The sequence below is a fragment of the Oncorhynchus nerka genome, linkage group LG14 (assembly GCF_034236695.1).
Source record: "Oncorhynchus nerka isolate Pitt River linkage group LG14, Oner_Uvic_2.0, whole genome shotgun sequence".
NCBI classification, from domain to species: domain Eukaryota; kingdom Metazoa; phylum Chordata; class Actinopteri; order Salmoniformes; family Salmonidae; genus Oncorhynchus; species Oncorhynchus nerka.
Genome location: NC_088409.1, coordinates 59,270,400 through 59,291,763, shown reverse-complemented (window position 1 = coordinate 59,291,763; position 21,364 = coordinate 59,270,400). Strand labels below are relative to the sequence as shown.

Genomic DNA, 21,364 nt, shown 5'->3' with positions numbered 1-21,364 from the left:
GTGGGGTGAGAAATGGAGGCAGCTTAAGCCCCACCCTCTTCAACATATATATCAACGAATTGGCAAGGGCACTAGAACAGACTGCAGCACCCGGCCTCACCCTACTAGAATCTGAAGTCAAATGTCTACTGTTTGCTGATGATCTGGTGCTTCTGTCCCCAACCAAGTAGGGCGTACAGCAGCACCTAGATCTTCTGCACAGATTCTGTCAGACCTGGGCCCTGACAGTAAATCTCAGTAAGACATAAATAATGGTGTTCCAAAAAAAGTACAAATACCAATTAGAAAATTAAAAATACTTTAATCAGTTATAGAACCCATTGCCCGTTATGGTTGTGAGGTCTGGGGTCCGCTCACCAACCAAGAATTCACAAAATGGGACAAACACCAAATTGAGACTCCATGCAGAATTCTGCAAAAATATACTCTGTGTGCCTCCCGAGTGGCGCAGTGGTCTAAGGCACTGCATCGCAGTGCTAGCTGTGCCACTAGAGATCCTGGTTCGTGTCCAGGCTCTGTCGCAGCCGGCCGCGACCGGGAGACCCACCAGGCGGTATACAATTGGCCAGGTGTTGTCCGGGTTAGAGGAGGGTTTGGCCGGCAGGGATGTTCTCGCTCTAGCAACTCCTGTGGCGGGCCAGGCGCAATGCACGCTGACACGGTCACCAGATGTACGGTGTTTCCTCCAACACATTGGTGCGGCTAGCTTCCGGGTTAAGCGGGCAATGTGTCAAGAAGCCGTGCAGCTTGGCTGGGTTATATTTCGGAGGACGCACAGCTCTCGACATTCGCCTCTCCCGAGTCCGTATGGGAGTTGCAGTGATGGGACAAGACTGTAACTACCAATTGGATACAACAAAATTGGGGAGAAAAAGGTGGTATAAAGTCTAAATAAAATAAATAAATAAAAAATATATAAAATATCCTCCGTGTACATCGTAAAACCTCAAATAATGCATTCAGAGCAGAATTAGGCCGATTATCAAAATCCAGAAAAGAGACGTTAAATTCTACAACCACCTGAAAGGAAGCGATTCCCAAACCTTCCATATCAAAGCCATCACCTACAGACAGATGAACCTGGAGAAGTGTCCCCTAAGCAAGCTGGTCCTGGGGATCTGTTCACAAACACAAACAGACCCCACAGAGCCCAGGACAGCAACACAATTAGACTCAACCAAATCATGAGAAAACTAATAGATAATTACTTGACACATTGGAAAGAATCAACAAAAAATCTGAGCAAACTAGAATACTATTTGGTTCTACACAAAGAGTACACAGTGGCAGAATACCTGACGATTTTGACTGACCCAAATTTAAGGAAAGCTTTGACTATGTGCATACCCAGTACATACCCATAGCCTTGCTATTGAGAATGGCCACCGTAGGCAGACCTGGCTCTCAAGAGAAGACATGCCATGTGCACACTGCCCACAAAACGAGGTGAAAACTGAGCTGCACTTCCTAACCTCCTGCCAAATGTTGCCCTTTACCTCAGATTATACAGACCCACAAAGAAATCGAAAACAAACCAAATTTGGATTAACTCCCATATCTATTGGGTGAAATACCATAGCGTGCCATCACAGCAGCACAATTTGTGACCTGTTGCCACAAGAAAAGGGCAACCAATGAAGAACAAACACCATTGTAAATACAACCCATATTTATGTTTCCCTTTTGTACTTTAACTATTTGTGCATAATATGCCATTTGAAATGTCTTCATTCTTTTGGAACTTTTGTGATTGTAATGTTTACAGTTTTTTTTTTTTTATTGTTTATTTCACTTTTGTTAATTATCTACTTCATTTGCTTTCGCAATGTAAACATGTGTTTCCCATGCCAATAAAGCCCTTAAATTGAATAGAAATTGAATTGAGAGAAAGAGGTAGGGAGGGAGAGTGAGAAGTAAAGGGAGAGAGGTGATGAAGGTGAGGGAGGGGCGAGAGAGAGGGGCGAAAAGGTATAGGTTCCCTCGGTCAGGTCACATACCGGGAAAGGACTTGAGTACAGCTCCACTGAGGGGAAATGCGTCAGTGGGTTCTGACTCACCCTGTCATAAAAAAAAATGTCTGCGATAAGGGAAGTCTCCATGGTAACGCCGCCCCCACCCCCCCTGCCCCCTGCCCCCTCACCAACCCGCCACACTCACCTGTGCCTCTCACATGAATTTATTATCACTCTGTCTGGTGATATCACCTCTGATATTCTTGGTATTTGATGTCTGGTTTCGCCTGCCCTCTAATTTTCAAACTACATTTGACCCAACAGTTTGGAAAAAACATGAATGAGACCTTGAATCTACACCTCAAGGGCCACAGATTGACAGTCATTCTCCTCTTACGATTATTTTTTGTTGTTTCTCTTGTGCACCCCAGTATTTCTACTTGCACATCGTCATCTGCACATCTATGCACATCAGTGTTAATGCTAAATTGTAATTATTTTGCCACTATGGCCTATTTATTGCCATACCTCCATAACCTTACTACATTTGCACACACTGTACATAGATAATTCTATTGTGTTTTTGACTGTACGTTTGTTTATCCCATGTGTAACTCTGTGTTGTTGTTTTTGTCGCACTGCTTTGCTTTATCTTGTCCAGGTTGCAGTTGTAAATGAGAACTTGTTCTCAACTGGCCTACCTGGTTAAATGAAGGTGAAATAAAAAATGAAATAAAAAAAATGCTCTGGATAGAGAGAAAAAGTCAAGCCAAAAAGGCAAAGGTGAGGACTTTTCCACTGCTGATAGGTGCAACAATAGCTGCCTGGCCACCAATCCTAGACTTTTAATCACACTATGTCAACATTGACTCAAGAGTGTACTCGGTATGCTTTTCATTTGGCCTGAACAGTTATACTGGTCCCACGAACCAGCAAGCTAATTGAGCTAGCATGTGCAAAGAGCCTATTGTGAAGGTGTACACTTTGCAGAGGCCACCTACATAAACCAGGTTACATTTATCACTATGGAACCACCAAAAGGCAAACATTTGACAGGTTTTTTCTCTCCTGTGGTCGGCCAGAGATTTGTTTGAAGCAGCTTTCCAAAGAAGGGTTTATTTGCCTGCAAAGATAGTTTAATAAAGTGTCCTTTCCTCTGTCAGGATATTGCATCAGTTATGGGGGAGGTTTTACAGTGGAGATGTCTCTTTTTAACTACACTGATCATGAGGAAGGTAGACTGTATGAGCCTAATGATTGAGTTTTAGTCTTCAGCCTCAAGTAGATTACAGACGTTTCACATTGTGAGAGGGCATCCATCAAGTGAACCTAACCTTATCAACTGGATAACCATCCCTTGCAGAGAGGAACTAGTAAGCTTCAGCAAATTCACCATCTCCATCCCTCCTCTTTCAGACTTTCTGGCACCATGTGGTTACAGTAGGTAGGCCTACTGTGGATAGCACAAACATATTTAGGGTCAAATTAAGGAGTCCCACAGGGCTCTGTTCTGGGGCCACTCCTGCCACTTTATATATTAATCAGAGGATTTGGACTACACTTTCATTTTTATGCTGACGACGCACACATACACTACGCTGGATGAGAGAATGCCAAGAGTGTGCCAAAAGTGTGCCAAGAGTGTGCAAAGCTGTCATCAAGGCAAACGGTGGCTATTTGAAGAATCTCAAATCGCAAATATATTTGGATGTTTAACACTTTTTTTGGTTACTACATGATTCCATATTAGTTATTTCATAGTTTTGATGTATTCACTATTATTCTACAATGTAGAAAATAGTTAAAAAAAATAAAGAAAAAACCTTGAATAAGTAGGTGTTCTAAAACTTTTGACAAGTAGTGTATATGTCAGGACAAAAGGGGACACTGAAACGGTAACAACCAAACTGACAGACTGTCTAGATGCAATCAAGAGATGGATGCAGTTGAACTTCCTAAAACTGAATTGCAACAAAACAGAGCTTGTGCTTATTGGCTCTAAGGGTGCACGGAGAAAGATGAGCACATTCTAACTACCTCTGGATGACATCAAACCGCAAGTAAGCAAAACTCAAGCCCCTCATTTGAAGCACACATCAGCAGCATCAAGAAAGTTTCATTTTTCCACCTGCATAACATCGCTCAAATCAGGTCATTCTTGCCCACTGCGGATGCTGAGAAACTTGTACGTGCCCTAGTAACATCTATACTTGACTACTGTAATGCACTGCTGACAGGAATCACAGTCAGGCTCCTGTCTCAACTTCAGATGATCCAGAACACAGCTGCCAGGATCCTCTCACAAACTACACAAAAAAAAAAACACATCACCCGTTTTATTCAACCTTCATTGGCTTCCTGTTCAATACAGGGTTAAATGTAAGATTCTGCTGCTCACCTTTAAGGCCCTCAAGGGTGATGCACCTAAATACATATGCCAACTTCTAGCAAACGATTCCCCAGTACGCACACAATGATTATCAGACTCAAACAGCCTGGTCACACCAGCAACAAACCAGTGCAGCATGGGTGACAGGGCCTTCTCGCATGGGGCCGCTCAGCTCTGGAATGCACTACCTACACATGTCAAGGAGGCCTCTTCAATTTCCTTGTTTAAAACACAACTAAAGACCTACCTATTCAAGCTAGCTTTTAATGTTTGACCGCTTAATCTGCAATGTAAATTTTTGGGGTGACCCAACCAAATTCACATAGAAATCTGTTATAGATCTGCCATTCTACCATTCTAATTGAAGGCAAGTCTCATAAGCGGGTGATCTGGTCTATAGGCGCTTTTTCTTTGCTTTTAATTCTTAAGTTTAGTTTTTTTCTTACTTTCCGTTTTGTACACCAGCTTCAAACAGCTGAAAATAAAATATTTTGGGTTATTGAAAATATATTTCCCAACGGTTTAGATGGTACAATGATTCTCTACACTATTCATTGCTTGTTTTGTCAGATAAACTGAAATTAGGGAAACTATTCAAATTTTTGCAACCAGGAAATGGCAGAGTGATTTCGGCATATTAGCCATTAAAGTCTGTATTTTGTTTTAGTAGGTAATGGTATGATGGTGCTTGCTTTTCAATGTATGGTTGACAAATTTTGTCTGTGTTTTGTTTTCTACCTTATGCGTGTTGAGAGTCGGAAATGCAGTTTACAAATTAAAAAGTATTATTATTATTAAATTGATTGGAAACAATACACCTCAGGATTAATTTTGATACCTCATTGTTCTGATTTGTAGGCTAAAATGTGATCTCTGAAAATAAACATCCCTCTGATCATAATAGACCTTCACTTGCGCAAATTGTGTTATTCTGTCATGGTCCTGAATAACTGTACTAACGGCCTAAGAAATACCTTCCTGCATCAAGAAGGAATCAGATGGGTAGGCTAAGCAGGTGAAACTCCCTTTACAATAGCAGGTGTTCGATCTGGGTTAGGCTAGGCCCTAGTCAGTCTTTCTAGCCTGGAGTGTGTCTGGTTTGCAGTTGGCTAAACAAATGTCAGGTCAACCCTGGGGGGCATGAACGGGAAGTTATATCAGAATAGGTATGTAATCGTCTTTGACTCTAAGGTGGGATAATTGGGGTCACCGGGTTCACATGAAAGGACCCGCAGACACCGTCCAAACAGTAGGCAAACATTTTGGTCTTGCCTGGTCTCTGGGCTCTCATAAAAAAATATATATATAAATATTTGGATGTATGATTTTTAACATAATTTGCCCTAATAAAAATGTTAGATCTATTCTAAACTAATTATTTAAAACATTTCCATTAATACGTGTGCCTTGCAGTCGGCCTACGAGAAGCAAAACAAGAAACAATAGTCTACATTACCCAACGTCACTTCCCTCACATGCAAGTGATCATTATTTACTTATGTTTATTTATAAAATATATATATATATGTACTTTTTCATCGTACCATTTAGTACTGGTCAGAGCACCATCGAGTATATGGACAATGTCCATACCTACAGAATAATTCATAGAGAAAGTATCGTTACTTGGTATGACGCGAGGAGTTATACACCTTATCGTATCCTGGATGAGCGGCAGTTTCAGAGTTATTCACCGGATCGTATCCTGGATGAGCAACAGTTCCCGAGGGCCTCGCCCTTCCACCGCTGTCCCCTCCCCGGGGACGTTGTTACCGCTTCGTTTTCCCGCACCTTGCCTCAATGCACTGAAAGACGCAGCCAATTACGCAACACTTTATGATCAAATAAACCGTGTGTGTATGTGTGTGTGTGTGTGTGTGTGATGATGTATAGATTATTGTTCTTTTTTGCTATTATAAGCATATATTTGCCTATTGTTTATGATCAACATTAATCTGAACAGAGTTGGGGTCTTTAGCGGCGCCACTATTGAGTTTGTGACATAACACCTTTGTTGGAGAGTACACACTACAAAAGGGACTTCTCCATTTGGCCTACGCATTACCTGCTTTTGGTATCAGTCACAGTAGTTGTGGATTGTTGCCATAATCAGTATAATCAGATCAAATGGGCCATCATAATAGGTACTGTATATACCTACTGCCTCCCTTAGAGAGGGTTAGACATAAAGCCCCTTTAGGCCTAGTCTACATTGCAGTAGAACATATGTTGAAAATGTGTAAATACATTTAGCAAAAGTTATAGGTGTATCATAAGCATAGGCTACATGGCCATGATGAATAAGTAGGCCTATATTTAGATTATTAGACCTGATACAATTCACTATTCCACAGTCAAGGGTTAGTCTAATCTTATTGCTGCTCTTCTTTTGACAGATAATCCAATAATGTCTGTCTGTAAACAACAGGTTTCTATGGCACTGCCAGGAATAAACCCAATAGGATTTGCTCTGATCTTACAGCGCCCTCATTCGGTTTTCAAAGTACATCGCGAGTGCAGTGAGGGGCTTTTGGTGTGATGTAGCCATAGAGTAGGATAGAGGCCTCCAGTGGTCAAAAAGCTATTTTAGCATGGGCAGCGCCATTGAGGTCTTCCACCATTTTAATGTAGTCAACTAGGTGGGACTTCCAACTTCATTGGCTGATCCCTCCTGGTGACCCTGTTGGTATCATGTCCAACTGGGTCATCAGAAGGGATCAGCTAATCGTGAAGGATAAAATGTACTACTTCCAAATGGAGATTGCCTCAATGGCGCTGGCCATCCTGTCACAGACACTATAATGCCACAGATGAGTCATCTATGTATCTCTATGGATGCAGCCTCTGCCTAGCCTGCAGAGTCCCCGACGACGGAATCTTCTGGTTTTCGGGGGAAGTGGAAAAAAAGCCTGTGACGCGACATCCGCTGTTGGCGTCAACAAGGCGACAGTCTATTTTAATCACTCCGCCACATTTACCTGATTGGCTGAACCGGGCCGAAGATAACCTCTCCGGTAGTTTTGTTCTTGTCAAGATCAGTATGTAGAGGGGGGGGGACTGGTTTCAGACTGCGATGCCTCACATATGACGTTGGGTTGGATTTTCATTGGTTGTTTAGACTTGTTCACATGACCATAAGCTCGAGACGATGTAGTCTATTTGGAACTGGTTCGCTCTGGTCGTTTCTCATTCTGGCATTGCATTTAGTTTATCCACGTGTAACTGGTAAATAACATTAACGATACTTTACTCCATGAAAGATTTCTCACGGACTGGCCACATGATTTCAGGTATGGATATGAGGGCCCTTTTGTTGTTGTTTTACTCGCTTATATATCCTTTAATCATCTAGGCACGTTCCAAACATCGAAACAATGTTATCGCTGTAAGCTTTTGATGAAGGTATATTCATTATCAACGGGTACAATACTCATGCAATATGTTATCTACTTGACTGGCAAGTTCAGCAAATAAAAACAGGCAAATGGCACAGGTCTACACTGGGTATTCCACCCAGATCACTTTTCAATGTGCATAGGCAATTTATTCGTGGTACGGCACTCCAATTTACTGGCAAGGGAGAAAGAGGAACATAAACATAACTTCTGAAACTATATGTTTTATCAGTTTTTATTTCACTATACCATGGATGTGGGAACAACGCATAACTGTGTTTGTCCATGACTTATTGCCAATTACCATGGGTCAAATTCCAAAAGTAATCTTATCTTCCCTAATGACATGGTAGTTGAAGATAATGACATGGTGTAGTTGAAGAACCATTTCAAGGGTGAAGCTTGAAAGAAACAGTATTTTCTCTAACGCTGACTCACCTCATAAGCATTCTTCCTCGTATTTCCCTGCAAATTTAGATTCGTACGAAGAGAGAAACAGACAAGGCCAACCACAACAGACATGTTTTGTGCGAGGCTCCCTGTTGAATTTAGCACCAACACTATGTCATTTGTTAGACTAAAAGCACTTGTTATTGTTGTGTGTTAACCAAAATGGTCAACGTGATTCTGTTAATGTTCTGCCTTTTTAAGTTTATGTAGCTTGACGGCGTATTCATACTCGCTAGAGCCCTGCCCTCAGTTGAGACGTGACTTGCAGGCGGGAGACAGCTAATTTAACTTCTTCTCAGAAACGGATGTTTCAGCATATCTAAAATGCTTCTGCTTTTCTCGAACATTTTGTCCAGAAAACGCCTATTTTCCTATTGGAGTCATGAGCATGTGAAATACGTTCTACAAATTAAACGTTGAGCCATAAAATGTGCTCTGAAGGATCTCTCCTACTGTTTGTCAAATTATATCTATGGTGTGCACCATATATGCCTGTGCATTATCGTGAACACCTGCAAATACTCCTGGCCTGTAGCTTTGACATCAGTCATTCTTCTTCTATATTGTTAATGACACCCAGAACGTTCCTATTATGAATAGGTCTTGACACGCTCCCATAGAATTTGAGGGGCAGAGGCAGTGTGGAGACAATGGTGTGTCGTGGCTGGAATAACATTACTGACAGAGTACTGTACTCCGCCATTCATTGTGATATAGGGGCACAGTGAGTAAGGTCACTCATCAGGCACCATAGAGATACAGCTCAACATGGTTCCTGTCACTTCAACGTCAAACAGAAAGGCACGTATCCCTAATTCCTGCTGTAAGTTGCTCTGGATAAGAGAGTCTGCTAAATGACTCAAATGTAAAAATATAGCTTGGTCTTACATGATTTGATGTAATTTTCTTCTGTTTCGTTTAGAGCCTTTTCTGAGCTGCATTTTCTGATCAGAATCCTGAAGATCTTTGTCCAAAGAGAATACTCTGTAACAATGATTTCTGATATTCCATACGAGAAGGTGAGGTTTTTGTCAGTACTGTTGTCGTAAGTTTTGGTAGAATTTTGTCTTAAGTTTTCTAACTTGTTATTATCTTTTTCTTCTGGTGCAGATGTGTGATGTGGAGTCCAGGAGAGAAGAGTCCTGCAGGAAAGGACAGATGGTATCAAACGCTAATGATATTTACCAAGTAACCTAATGAAAATGGTGTCAAAATATGATTCAAACCTACAGTCAGACACACACTTTAGTCAATGGCCAAGGATGTGAGTCAAAGGGCAAAACCCTGAATCAATTTTCACATGTATTTCTAGCCAATCCACCATGCATGCAGTCTGGAAATATCCCCTTGCAAAAAACAACAACCACTGAATTACAGAGGCAAAATAGTCCTTTACCCAAACAGATTCTCACAGGACTCATGGGGATTATATACAACCTCTGTTCCATAACCGTTATCTCATTCCTCTTTGGTCAGGGTCACCTCTACATGACTGTGCTCCTGATCCAGCCACCTCTGTGTGTAGTATTATAGGTGTCTGCTGGGTCTCACTGGAGTGGCCACTCTGCTATTGGCTGCCCTGTTCCTCCAGACCCTGCTGCTTCCCGTGGTTAACTCCTCCCCAAACAAGCCCGGCTTCAAGCTCCCACTTCCTCTCGCTGACACCTGCACCGACCCCTGCAAGTGAGTGGGACACTGTAAACCTCTTCTTCTGCTCGTTCATACTCTATTATTCTGCAGCTTTAACTCATTTGTGGTTGCGTGTTTAACCACCATGGTCATGTTTTGCAGAACAGGTCCTATCATTAACTGTTCAAGGTTGTAGTAAAACGCTGACGCTTCCTTTCTCTATTCCAGAATCGTTCTGTTGGAGAGCATCCCAGAGGGGTTAGAGTTCAACTCTAGTGTCACCAACCCATCCATCTACCAGGCTTGGCTCAACCTGATTAGTGAGGCTCGCAGTAGCGTGGACATTGCGTCTTTTTATTGGACGCTCACCAACAAAGATACAGGCACTCACGAGCCAACAGCGAATCAGGTGAGTGCGTTCTGTGATTGGCAGCCAATGCGATGTCAGATCTAACCTGTGGGTAGATGTGGGTTATTTTAGTCTAAACAGTTATGTTTTATCAATAGGGTGAGGATGTCCTGAATAGGCTAGTTCAGGTGTCTCGGAAGCTCTCTGTTCGCATCGCTGTAAATACACCAACAGAGTCCCAACCTCAGGAAGACATCAATCTCTTAAAAAGTTCTGGTAAGGGTTTCTCTGACTTGCATTTATGTTTTCAATTCCATTGAATTTGCAAAAGTTAAATTGACACCAATCAAGCTGCTACCTACAGTAAGGAATTATTATTCTGTTTGCTTTTTTGTTGTGATAATGGTAGCTCATTTTTATCAGGTGCTGATGTAAGAGCCGTGAACATGCGGGATTTGACCACTGGAGTACTTCACACAAAGTTCTGGGTGGTAGACAACAAGCACATTTATATTGGCAGTGCCAACATGGACTGGAGGTCCCTTACCCAGGTGAGTCATCTCTGTGCCCTCACACCCCGCCTCACCCCCATAATTTCTGTTTAGTTTTTATTTGTAAACAAAAACATCCATTGTTCAAAATGAGTTCCTTAAACCGTTTGAAGAGTTATGCTTGTGGTTTTTGGAGGAAATAATTACATGTCCTTGTTCTTTTCTAGTGTGAACATATCACAAGTTTGTAGTGTCGGGGTATTGTCTAAAATTAGCACATCAAGTGGAGGGAAGGTAGCTTTGGTTTAATCTGTGAAACTTGTCCTCTGTTGCTGGCCTGTTTAGGTGAAGGAGCTGGGGGCTGTGGTGTACAACTGCAGCTGCTTGGCTGCAGACCTGGAGAAGATCTTCGAGGCCTACTGGTACCTTGGGCAAAAAGACACACCCATCCCGTCTCCTTGGCCCAGCAGTTTCAACACTCCTTACAATAAGGACACGCCCCTGCAACTGCCACTCAACGGCACAGCCTCCAGCGTGTATCTGTCGGTAAGAATTGACTGAAGGCGCACATTTTCAGAGAAAGTAATCCAATAATTGGATCATATAATACAAATTGGACCGGTTTGTGAAGTCTGGTTATGAAATTCTCCATATTAATTTTCTCTGGTCCTATGTTCAGCATACTACTATACTTCATTTGACTGTGCTGTACCCTCAGAGCTCTCCACCATCTTTCTGTGCTGCCGGGAGAACCAGAGACCTGCAGTCTATTCTCAGTGTGATGGAGGACGCACGGGAGTTTGTCTACATCGCTGTCATGAACTACTTGCCCACCATGGAGTTTTCACAACCCAAACGGTAAGCCTTCTATTTTAATGTATTAACCTCACCAAAGTTTGATTTTTATGTATTCAGTGTATAATTAATAAAGCACACAAGGCCTAACCTTCTGTGTGGCGCCCACTGCAGTTACTGGGCAGAAATTGACACTCAGATCAGACGTGTGGCATACGAGAAGCGGGTGAAGGTGCGTCTGCTCATCAGCTGTTGGGCGAGCACTTCGCCTGTCATGATCCCCTTCCTGAAAGCCTTGGATTCAATGCAGGAACCCAAGGCCAAGCTGGATGTCCAGGTGGTGAGTAGGACCTCTCGCTACTCATGCACTTTACTTATCATCCTTAGTATGTCAAGCTCCTCCAGAAGAGCAATTGTTGGATAATAAACTCTTCACTGTTTTACAGAAACTCTTTATTGTGCCAGCCAATCCAAAGCAGAAAGAAATCCCCTTTGCCAGAGTCAACCACAACAAATACATGGTGACAGACAAGGTTGCCTACATAGGTAATTCTCTCTCCTAGATGGCATATGCACCAGTCATGCTTCTGTGTCATTCCAATCAAACAATTTATCATGTTAAAACCAGAGGTAACTTCTCAGAATTTCTGCACATACCAGATCCCATGCACTACAAAATGCAACTCTATTGTGTTTCCCATTGATCACCAGGTACCTCTAACTGGTCTGGAGACTATTTTGTGAACACTGCTGGATCGGCTTTGGTGGTGAACCAAACGGCTGCCCAGTCAGTGGAGCCTACGGTCCAGGCACAACTACAGGCCGTGTTCGAAAGGGACTGGGACTCCGCCTACAGCACCCCAATCCACCAGCACTCCGACCTCAAAATGGTGTGTTAGATACAATACTACACTCTAGACCAGTGGTTCCCAACTCCTCGAGTACCCCCAATAGCACACGTTTTGTTGTATCCCCGTCAAAAAAAAAACGACTGATTCAACTCATTGAGGGCCTGATATATAGTTGACAAGTTGAATCAGGTGTGCTTGTCTGGGGCTACAATAAAAATGTGTACTGTTGGAGGTACTTGAGGACTGGAGTTGGGAACCGCCGCTCTAGACTGTTGCAGGGCCTGTGTCCTCCAAGCCAGCATGGGGAGGAATTGGATGTAAACAGGCCAATATAGCATGTCGAAACTGGATTTGAAGCCCAATTAGTTTTTTTTTGTTGCCAAGTATTCACATTTCTTCTCTCTGTCCCTGTACACTAGTTCTAATCGGCAGCAGTTTCTGGGACGATTTCTTAAATTGCAGAACAATTTTTTAAAATTGTTATATAATTGCAGGAGTACCAGTAGATATGTACTGTACCAGAAGATGGGTAAAACTATGCTGCCCTCTGCAGCGTCAGTGTGTCTTATCACCTCAACGATCAAAACACAAGCCTGTGTGTTTTTAATGAACTTTGGGTAACTCTTTGGGAATACATCCCAGTGAATCTCAGGGAAATTGCTATATTATGTGTTGAATGTTTGGACTGATGTTTCTAGGCATGCTGGTTTGATCCTTTTTTAATTATATTTCATGTATGATTGGTGTGTTGTGCCTTGTTTTTCTATGTAGCCTAGACTAGTTAAAAAATATATAAAAAAAAAAACAATCATTCTGAATCCTTCTTCCTTTCAAACTAGTAGGTTTGCCATAGAATTGTGCAGTAACTGATTTCATATGTGTGCATTAAAAGTCCAGAAAACGTTGTATTTTTCTGGAATTTGCACTGCGTGGAGCGTGTCTTATGTGAGCAGTGCAGTGGAGAATGTTGTCAATGCAACTCAAAATAAGTGTTTAAAAGCACTGCGCTGCGTATTATTTGGCAAGCACTAATATTGTACGATATTGATTGCATTTTGTACACACTACTACCTTTTTTATGCGGCAATGTCTTAATAAATTGAATTTAAACAGTTGTCTATCATTTCATTTTTAGCAGTTGTATGCACAAGTGTTTAGAATAACTAAGTCTATCCTCCCTCTCTGATTTCATTAGCATGAGTAATGCATGCAGTCTTGCAAATTATACATTTATTTATCCATTGTGCAGTCAATCAATATGAAACTCATTACGACAACATTCTCAGAGGACTGTTTTAAAAAGTGGGTTTACTTGTATATTCAGGCCTGCTTTGCATTGGCAGAGTGTCTGATTTGTGTATTGAGGAGATCACATTGGATAAGAGGAGCTGTTGGAAGCCCTCAGCTTTGGTACGGTACTGGCACATGTATCTGCTGAGCCCCCCCTCCAGGAGACTCCGCAGTGGAGGTAGTGCTGCTGCATGGCTACAGCAGGCTGGGGGGCCATAGCCCTGGTAGGAGGATCTGAGGTCCATGCCAGCCACCATTGGCCACAATGACAGGAGTAGCCTTCAGGTTCAAAATGGAGAAACAGGATCTCCTGTGGGAGAGGGATACCAAAATGACAAAACTGTTCCAGAATTGTAATCCCCACAGCATTTTATACAGTATTATGATCCTAATCTCTACTGAACATGATTTTGTATCTCCAAAATGACATACTCTAACCTCCAGGCCATAATCACAGGCGGCCTCCTTTGCCACTGCCTGCTTACTGGGCCCTGCAAGGTCCTGTTGGGTGGTAGAGTCCCTAAAAAAAGAGACTGGAGCTTTTGGGCTCACCTGTTTTGTCCACCTGGGGCCCAGAGGTGTAGCTCAACCGGTGGGTAAGATCGGACTGTGACGACCTGGCCGCTGACTGCCTCAGGCCATGGCTCTCACACAGCCTGTTGAAATAGGACAGCATGGGTCCACTCTTTCAGGAGACCTATAGAACCTGTGACTTATTTCAAAACCAGGGTAAGACCAAATTTAAGTTGTTGTTTTTTTTCTTTCCCAAAATGCTTGTTTGTGGAAGTAGTCAGTTTGGGTTCACACAGACACCCTGAATTTGTTTTAATGATCACATTCATAAATACAAGATATCACAAAGCTTGTGGTGCAACATAGGTTCTACCTGGATTGGATGTATGGCTCCTTAACAAAATGCACCTCACTGAAAAATACTTGCAGAACCAAAATCAATCAACTTTATGCTGAAGGGATGGCGACAATGATCCACGACCATTATATTTTCAGGTTTCAATTCAGCATAAATGATGGTGAGTTCCTTCAGCTTTGCTAGTACTTTTATCATCTGACACGTGATGGTACAGATGTTGCTTACCGCCTTTGACTTCAAACCATTCTCTTTCTGAAACTGATACAGGTTCTTCTTCAATAGTTTAAAAAAACATGTAATAATTAGTTTGGTCTCGACATGCCTCGTGAAATTGAACTATGTGGCTTGTCTTCAAATTATTCGGGGAAAGAGCACCTATACGTTTTAATTCATTTTCTATTTCGGTGTATATCAATTTTCATAATTTTTACCGCCACTACTTCTCCATCACCCCAACATTTGGACACTTTTCCGAAGATGCCCTTTCCCACTATATCCAAAGTGTGGTAGACTTCAGTTTCAGAATAGATAACTCATTCTCAGCTTGCTTCCTTCTCTTTGTAGTGATTTTATTTATTCAAATTCTTAATTCAAAATTCGTATTGTTTATTATTATTTATTTTTTTAAACGGGGAAAAAAGATATGATGCTGAATTTTTTTTATTTTAAATGTAGTGATTTTAATTTCAATTATAAACATTTTGTCAATAGTTCTAAATCCATGGAACGTTACCTGGGCGATCTAACAATTCTAAGCATTCTATTTTGAAAGTTTCATCAGCATTAAACTATTTGCATAAATTACAATACCTTCACTTGTTAAATGACCGATTTTTTGAATATCATCATCCTCAATCATCATCGATTATATTAGTTGGTTAATACCGATAAGACAACAAATTAGGCCTTTATGATGATGATGATGATACATGATTAAAAATTATGAATACAGTATTATTATTACATTTTTGTATTATTGTTATTATTATTACAATAGTACATAGGCTAAATAAATAAATACATTTGTTCACTGTTTTTATTGCAGAAAAAAATGACAAGGCCTAGCGAATGCCTACATACAGTAAGTAGCCTATGTTTGTCTATATGCATAATCCTTGAGACTACAATATAATTCCGATGTCCATGGCCTCCATCTATCCAACCATTTCCACATCATCAGACGAAGGAGGGGCATATGTTATGTCACCAATTAGTTTGTGACCGGGTAAAAATGACGGCATATAGGCCTATATCAAACACAATACATTTTGCCCTACAGTTTGTAGTTAATTATGGCAGTCGTATTATTGTTTTTCTTTTTTTTAAGAGTGGGTGGTAGGCTATAGAATTGTGCAGCTCGTGCTCTATCCACGACAATTGTCCCGTTATCTAATGATGCTGGGTTAGGCTTCCACAGTTTTTACAGATTGAATTTCGAGCGTCTAAATCATCCACCATAAAGATGAGGTTTCTGTTACAATTCATATTTTATTGGTGATTTGGTAGCCTACGTTTGCAACTATCCTTTTTGATCTCACACACAGTTCTCAATGCAAACCACTGGTAATTAAAGTTTCATAACGCGATAATAGGCTTTCATATAGATTGATGAAAAAATGTGAATTTATACATACATTTGAGTCTAACACAGGCAAATTATAGGATGTGTGTGGTTTGCCTTGACTTCATTGTAGACTCCGTATAAAGGTATCAGTAATGGCCCTCTAAGGTGACTTTGGGGTAGCCTAACATTGGTGGACAAAACATGCGCAGAACCAGTGTTGGGGAATAGTGAACTACATACAGTTCAACTAGTAATTTAACTACATTTAGCAATAGGTAGTAGTTGAACTAAATTCAAATCTAGTGTTTGCTTTTTTTGCCATGTAGCCGTTTATCTAACTACTGGAACTACACACTACTTTCTTGTAGAAACAAAATAAAATATAGGTGAAGTAGGCAATCATTTCCTTTCTTGCCTTAATTCTCTCTTTTTTTGTGTAGGCAGTTTGTGTTGACATTTTTTGTTTTTGAGTTTTTTTGTGTGTTTTTGTGTAGGCTAAAGTTCACATTCTGTTAACATATGACCCCAAATTGATCTGACTTGCAATATGTAGTCTATGACATTTCACAAAGTAGTTTGGATGTAGTGAACAACTTTTTCAAAGTGACTTTTGTTAACTAAACAATATTTTTCTTAAGGGTAGGGTAACTTTAGTGTCTCTTAACCAGTGGTGTAAAGTACTGAAGTAAAAATACTTTAAAGTACTACTTAAGTAGTGTTTTGGGGTATATGTACTTTACTTTACTATTTATTTACTACTTTACTTTACTATTTACTTTACAACTTTGACTTTTACTTCAGTACATTCCTGAAGAAATGTATGTACTTTTTACTCCATACATTTTCCCTAAGACCCAAAAGTACTCGTTACATTTTAAATGCTTATCTCTGAGTGTTGGAGTGTGCCCTGGAGTGTGCTTAATATAAGGACCTAAAAATGATTTACGCTTTTATTTTTACCTTTAAGTATATTTTAGCAATTACATTCACTTTTGATACTTAAGTATAATTAAAACGAAATACTTTTAGACTTTTACACAAGTAGTATTTTACTGGGTCACTTTCACTTTTTCTTGAGTCATTTTCTATTAAGGTGTCTTTACTTTTACTCAAGTATGATATTGGATACTTTTTCCAACACTGATCTTAACTTCTTCCAGTGTGAAATAATTGGTAGCTTGGTAAACTATATTTTCAGAGTAGCTCCCCCAACACTGCCCAGAATAATAAGATTGATAAGATTATTTGCGATCATTAATATTTGAAGATTATTGAACAATACCCAGAACACCAGAGTATAATATTTGGAAGATTATTGAACAATACCCAGAACACCAGAGTATAATATTTAGAAGATTATTGAACAATACCCAGAACACCAGAGTATAATATTTAGAAGATTATTGAACAATACCCAGAACACCAGAGTATAATATTTAGAAGATTATTGAACAATACCCAGAACACCAGAGTATAATATTTAGAAGATTATTGAACAATACCCAGAACACCAGAGTATAATATTTTGAAGATTATTGAACAATACCCAGAACACCAGAGTATAATATTTGTCACACTTTGAACCATTTAGGACCCCAAACAAAAGGATAATAGATAAGGGCTACATTCAATCTTATCATGGAAGTATCATTATTGCTAGCTCGATTGAAATTTAATGGCAATGTTTGCTGAGACTGCATTCATGGTAAACACATACTATATGTCGGAAATCACCTTTAAATTTGAACCAGGAGCTTCAGCCAGGGGCGCAACTTTCATTCGGGAGGGGGGGATATGTCCAGTTTTATAATTGGAATGTGATACTGGGTGTGCTTTAGGACCATGAGGACAAGTGGGCTATTTGGAGCGTTTAAACGACTGGATAAAATAAATATAAACTCAGCAAAAAAAGAAACGCCCCTTTTTCAGGACCCTGTCTCTCAAAGATAATTCGTAAAAAAATGTATCACTGTTTCCCATGCTTGTTCAATGAAACATAAACAATTAATGAACATGCACCTGTGGAACGATCATTAAGACACTAATAGCTTACAGACAGTTGGCAATTAAGGTCACAGTTCTGAAAACTTAGGACACTGAAGAGGCCTTTCTACTGACTCTGAAAAACACCAAAAGAAAGATGCCCAGGGTCCCTGCTCATCTGTGTGAATGTGCCTTAGGCATGCTGCAAGGAGGCATGAGGACTGCAGATGTGGCCAGGGCAATGAATTGCACTGTCGTACTGTGAGACGCCTAAGACAGCGCTACAGGGAGACAGAACAGACAGCTGATCGTCCTCACAGTGGCAGACCACGTGTAACAACACCTGCACAGGATCGGTACATCCAAACATCACACCTGCAGGACAGGTACAGGATGGCAACAACAACTGCCCGAGTTACACAAGGAACGCACAATCCCTCCATCAGTGCTCAGACTGTCCGCAATAGGCTGAGAGATGCTGGACTGAGGGCTTGTAGGCCTGTAAGGCAGGTCCTCACCAGACATCACCGGCAACAACGTTGCCTATGGGCACAAACCCACCGTCGCTGGACCAGACAGGACTGGCAAAAAGTTATCTTCACTGACGAGTCGCGGTTTTGTCTAACCAGGGGTGATGGTCGGATTCCCTCAAAGGATTACACCGAGGCCTGTACTCTGGAGCGGGATCGACTTGGAGGTTGAAGGTCCGTCATGGTCTGGGGCGGTGTGTCACAGCATCATCGGACTGAGCATGTTGTCATTGCAGGCAATCTCAATGCTGTGAGTTACAGGGAAGACATCCTCCTCCCTCATGTGGTACCCTTCCCGCAGGCTCATCCTGACATGACCCTCCAGCATGCCACCAGCCATACTGCTCGTTCTGTGCACGATTTCCTGCAAGACAGGAATGTCAGTGTTCTGCCATGGCCAGCGAAGAGCCCGGATCTCAATCCCATTGAGCACTTCTGGGACCTGTTGGATCGGAGGGTGTGGGCTAGGGCCATTCCACCCAGAAATGTCCGGGAACTTGCAGGTGCCTTGGTAGAAGAGTGGGGTAACATCTCACAGCAAGAACTGGCAAATCTGGAGCAGTCCATGAGGAAGAGATGCACTGCAGTACTTAATGCAGCTGGTACCTACACCAGATACTGACTGTTACTTTGGATTTTGACCCCCTCCCCTTTGTTCAGGAGCACATTATTCCATTTCTGTTAGTCACATGTCTGTGGAACTTGTTCAGTTTATGTCTCAGTTGTGGCATCTTGTTATGTTCATACAAATATTTACACGTGTTAAAGTTTGCTGAAAATAAACGCAGTTGACAGTGAGAGGACATTTATTTTTTTGCCGAGTTTATATATATATTGCTGAGTTTATATATATATTTATATATATCAAATAAATAAAAATAAATAAATATGTCCCCCCCACTTCTAAAACTAAAGTTGCTGTCTTCAGCAATATGAATTGAATCCAGCCCTTACCAGCCTTTACACTATAAAGGCTCCTAGCCACGCTAACCTCGCCCTCATGTGGGTGCGAATAAGCTATCAAGCATCTAGGCAGTGCTACATATCAACAGCCATTCCAGTAGGGGTTGGAAGCTATGGTGAGCTTCGATTGGTCACTCACATTGAGTTATCGCGGAGGATTTGAATAAAATTCAGCTTTCCCCAGCTCCCTCGCCCACTCTGTTTCTCTTACTTTCCTTCCATTGTGAATGGCTTCGATGTTTCACCGCGCAATGCCGCTTCCTGTTGTAAACTCACCGTTAGTGTCACTTCTCATTTATCATTCATGGCTAATACCTTTTAATCTCTGGAAATGCTTTCCTTGCTGGTCCAGTTTAAACACCAAGATACGTCTTCATATATTTCAGTGGATATTTATATATATATATATATTTATTTATTTTTTTAAAACCCCTTTTTCTCCCCAATTTCGTGGTATCCAATTGTTTAGTAGCTACTATCTTGTCTCATCGCTACAACTCCCGTACGGGCTCGGGAGAGACGAAGGTTGAAAGTCATGCGTCCTCCGATACACAACCCAACCAGCCGCACTGCTTCTTAACACATCGCACATCCAACCCAGAAGCCAGCCACACCAATGTGCCAGAGGAAACACCGTGTACCTGGCAACCTTGGTTAGCGCGCACTGCGCCCGTCCCGCCACAGGAGTCGCTGGTGCGCGATGAGACAAGGACATCCCTACCGACCAAGCCCTCCCTAACCTGGACGACGCTAGGCCAATTGTGCGTCGCCCCACAGACCTCCCAGTCGCGGCCGGTTACGACAGAGTCTCTGGTGGCACAGCTGGCGCTGCAGTACAGCGCCCTTATCCACTGCGCCAGCCGGGAGGCCCAATGAGGATCTTAATAGATACTAAATACTCCCAGAATTAAAGCTATGAGGTTGTCTTTTTTCTCCCTGCATTTATCACTTTCATTATGTTAAACCTTCTCAAGGTCAATAGAAGTCATACTTTATTTACAAGTTTAGTTAGGTTAACATGAACCATTTCATCATTCAGGTTCCTGCCTTGGATGACTGCTCCCAGTACCAACAGTCGACCATTGCCAATTATGGGCAGCTATTGTGTGCCGGGCATTTAAGACGCCCAGAAAGAAAATATGCATGTTTTTTTATTTGCTAGTTTGATCAGTTACCTGATTGGCCGTTCAGTATTTAATTGATTCAGATACATTTGAATGTTAAACATTAGTTTTAGTCTGATTAGTAGAGTATATTGCCACATTGTAGTAGCAGCGTTTGAGCACTGGGAGGCAGCATTGATGCAGTTTCCATAGCTGTGGCGAGGTCAGATGGCGTGCAGTACTGCTTTGCATTCTCATCATTAGCTCTAAGACAACATTTTGACAAGACCTTTTCTTGAATGTGTTAATAACCACGTCATGGCTGAATTAACAGCCATTATCAATGCTTTGTGGATTGTCAGGGAAGGCTCTCTGTAAATGTAGCAATTTGAGGGTCTGTGTGGAACTGTTCCACAATCCACCCAACCTAATCTCAGAGGCCTATCAGTCAGAATAAGGTATGCACTGGACCATGACAAGGTACAGTCTGCACTGGACCATGATAAGGTACAATCTGCACTGGACCATGATAAGGTACAGTCTGCACTGGACCATGATAAGGTACAGTCTGCACTGGACCATGATAAGGTACAGTCTGCACTGGACCATGATAAGGTACAGTCTGCACTGGACCATGATAAGTTACAGTCTACACTGGACCATGATAAGGTACAATCTGCACTGGACCATGATAAGGTACAATCTGCACTGGACCATGATAAGGTACAGTCTGCACTGGACCATGATAAGGTACAGTCT

At 41.5% G+C, this 21,364-nt stretch overlaps 1 protein-coding gene across 3 annotated transcripts; it reads left to right on the top strand.

Annotated features, from left to right (window-relative positions):
• The first annotated feature begins 7,270 nt into the window (after positions 1-7,270).
• On the top strand, positions 7,271-13,416 carry LOC115141552 (5'-3' exonuclease PLD3-like). 3 transcript variants are annotated; one of them, XM_029680523.2, is made up of 13 exons: positions 7,271-7,631; positions 8,904-8,987; positions 9,109-9,205; positions 9,297-9,347; positions 9,712-9,869; positions 10,044-10,224; positions 10,323-10,440; positions 10,588-10,715; positions 11,001-11,201; positions 11,374-11,513; positions 11,625-11,790; positions 11,897-11,996; positions 12,162-13,416. In XM_029680523.2, the coding sequence occupies exons 3-13, from the start codon at positions 9,179-9,181 to the stop codon at positions 12,347-12,349; spliced, it is 1,458 nt and encodes a 485-aa protein (XP_029536383.1). In that variant the 5' UTR covers positions 7,271-7,631; positions 8,904-8,987; positions 9,109-9,178; the 3' UTR covers positions 12,350-13,416. The 3 variants fall into 3 exon arrangements, with proteins under 3 accessions (XP_029536383.1, XP_029536382.1, XP_029536384.1); XM_029680522.2 differs by having other exon boundaries at positions 8,904-9,009; XM_029680524.2 differs by lacking the exon at positions 8,904-8,987.
• Positions 13,417-21,364: the final 7,948 nt, after the last annotated feature.

What these genes read in the sequence shown, in the direction of transcription:
- LOC115141552 (XM_029680524.2), top strand. Translation starts at nt 9,179, where the DNA reads ATGATTTCTGATATTCCATACGAGAAG. An exon ending in CTGATATTCCATACGAGAAG is followed by an intron (nt 9,206 to 9,296) that starts GTGAGGTTTTTG and finishes CTTCTGGTGCAG; the next exon opens with ATGTGTGATGTGGAGTCCAG. An exon ending in ACGAGCCAACAGCGAATCAG is followed by an intron (nt 10,225 to 10,322) that starts GTGAGTGCGTTC and finishes TTTTATCAATAG; the next exon opens with GGTGAGGATGTCCTGAATAG.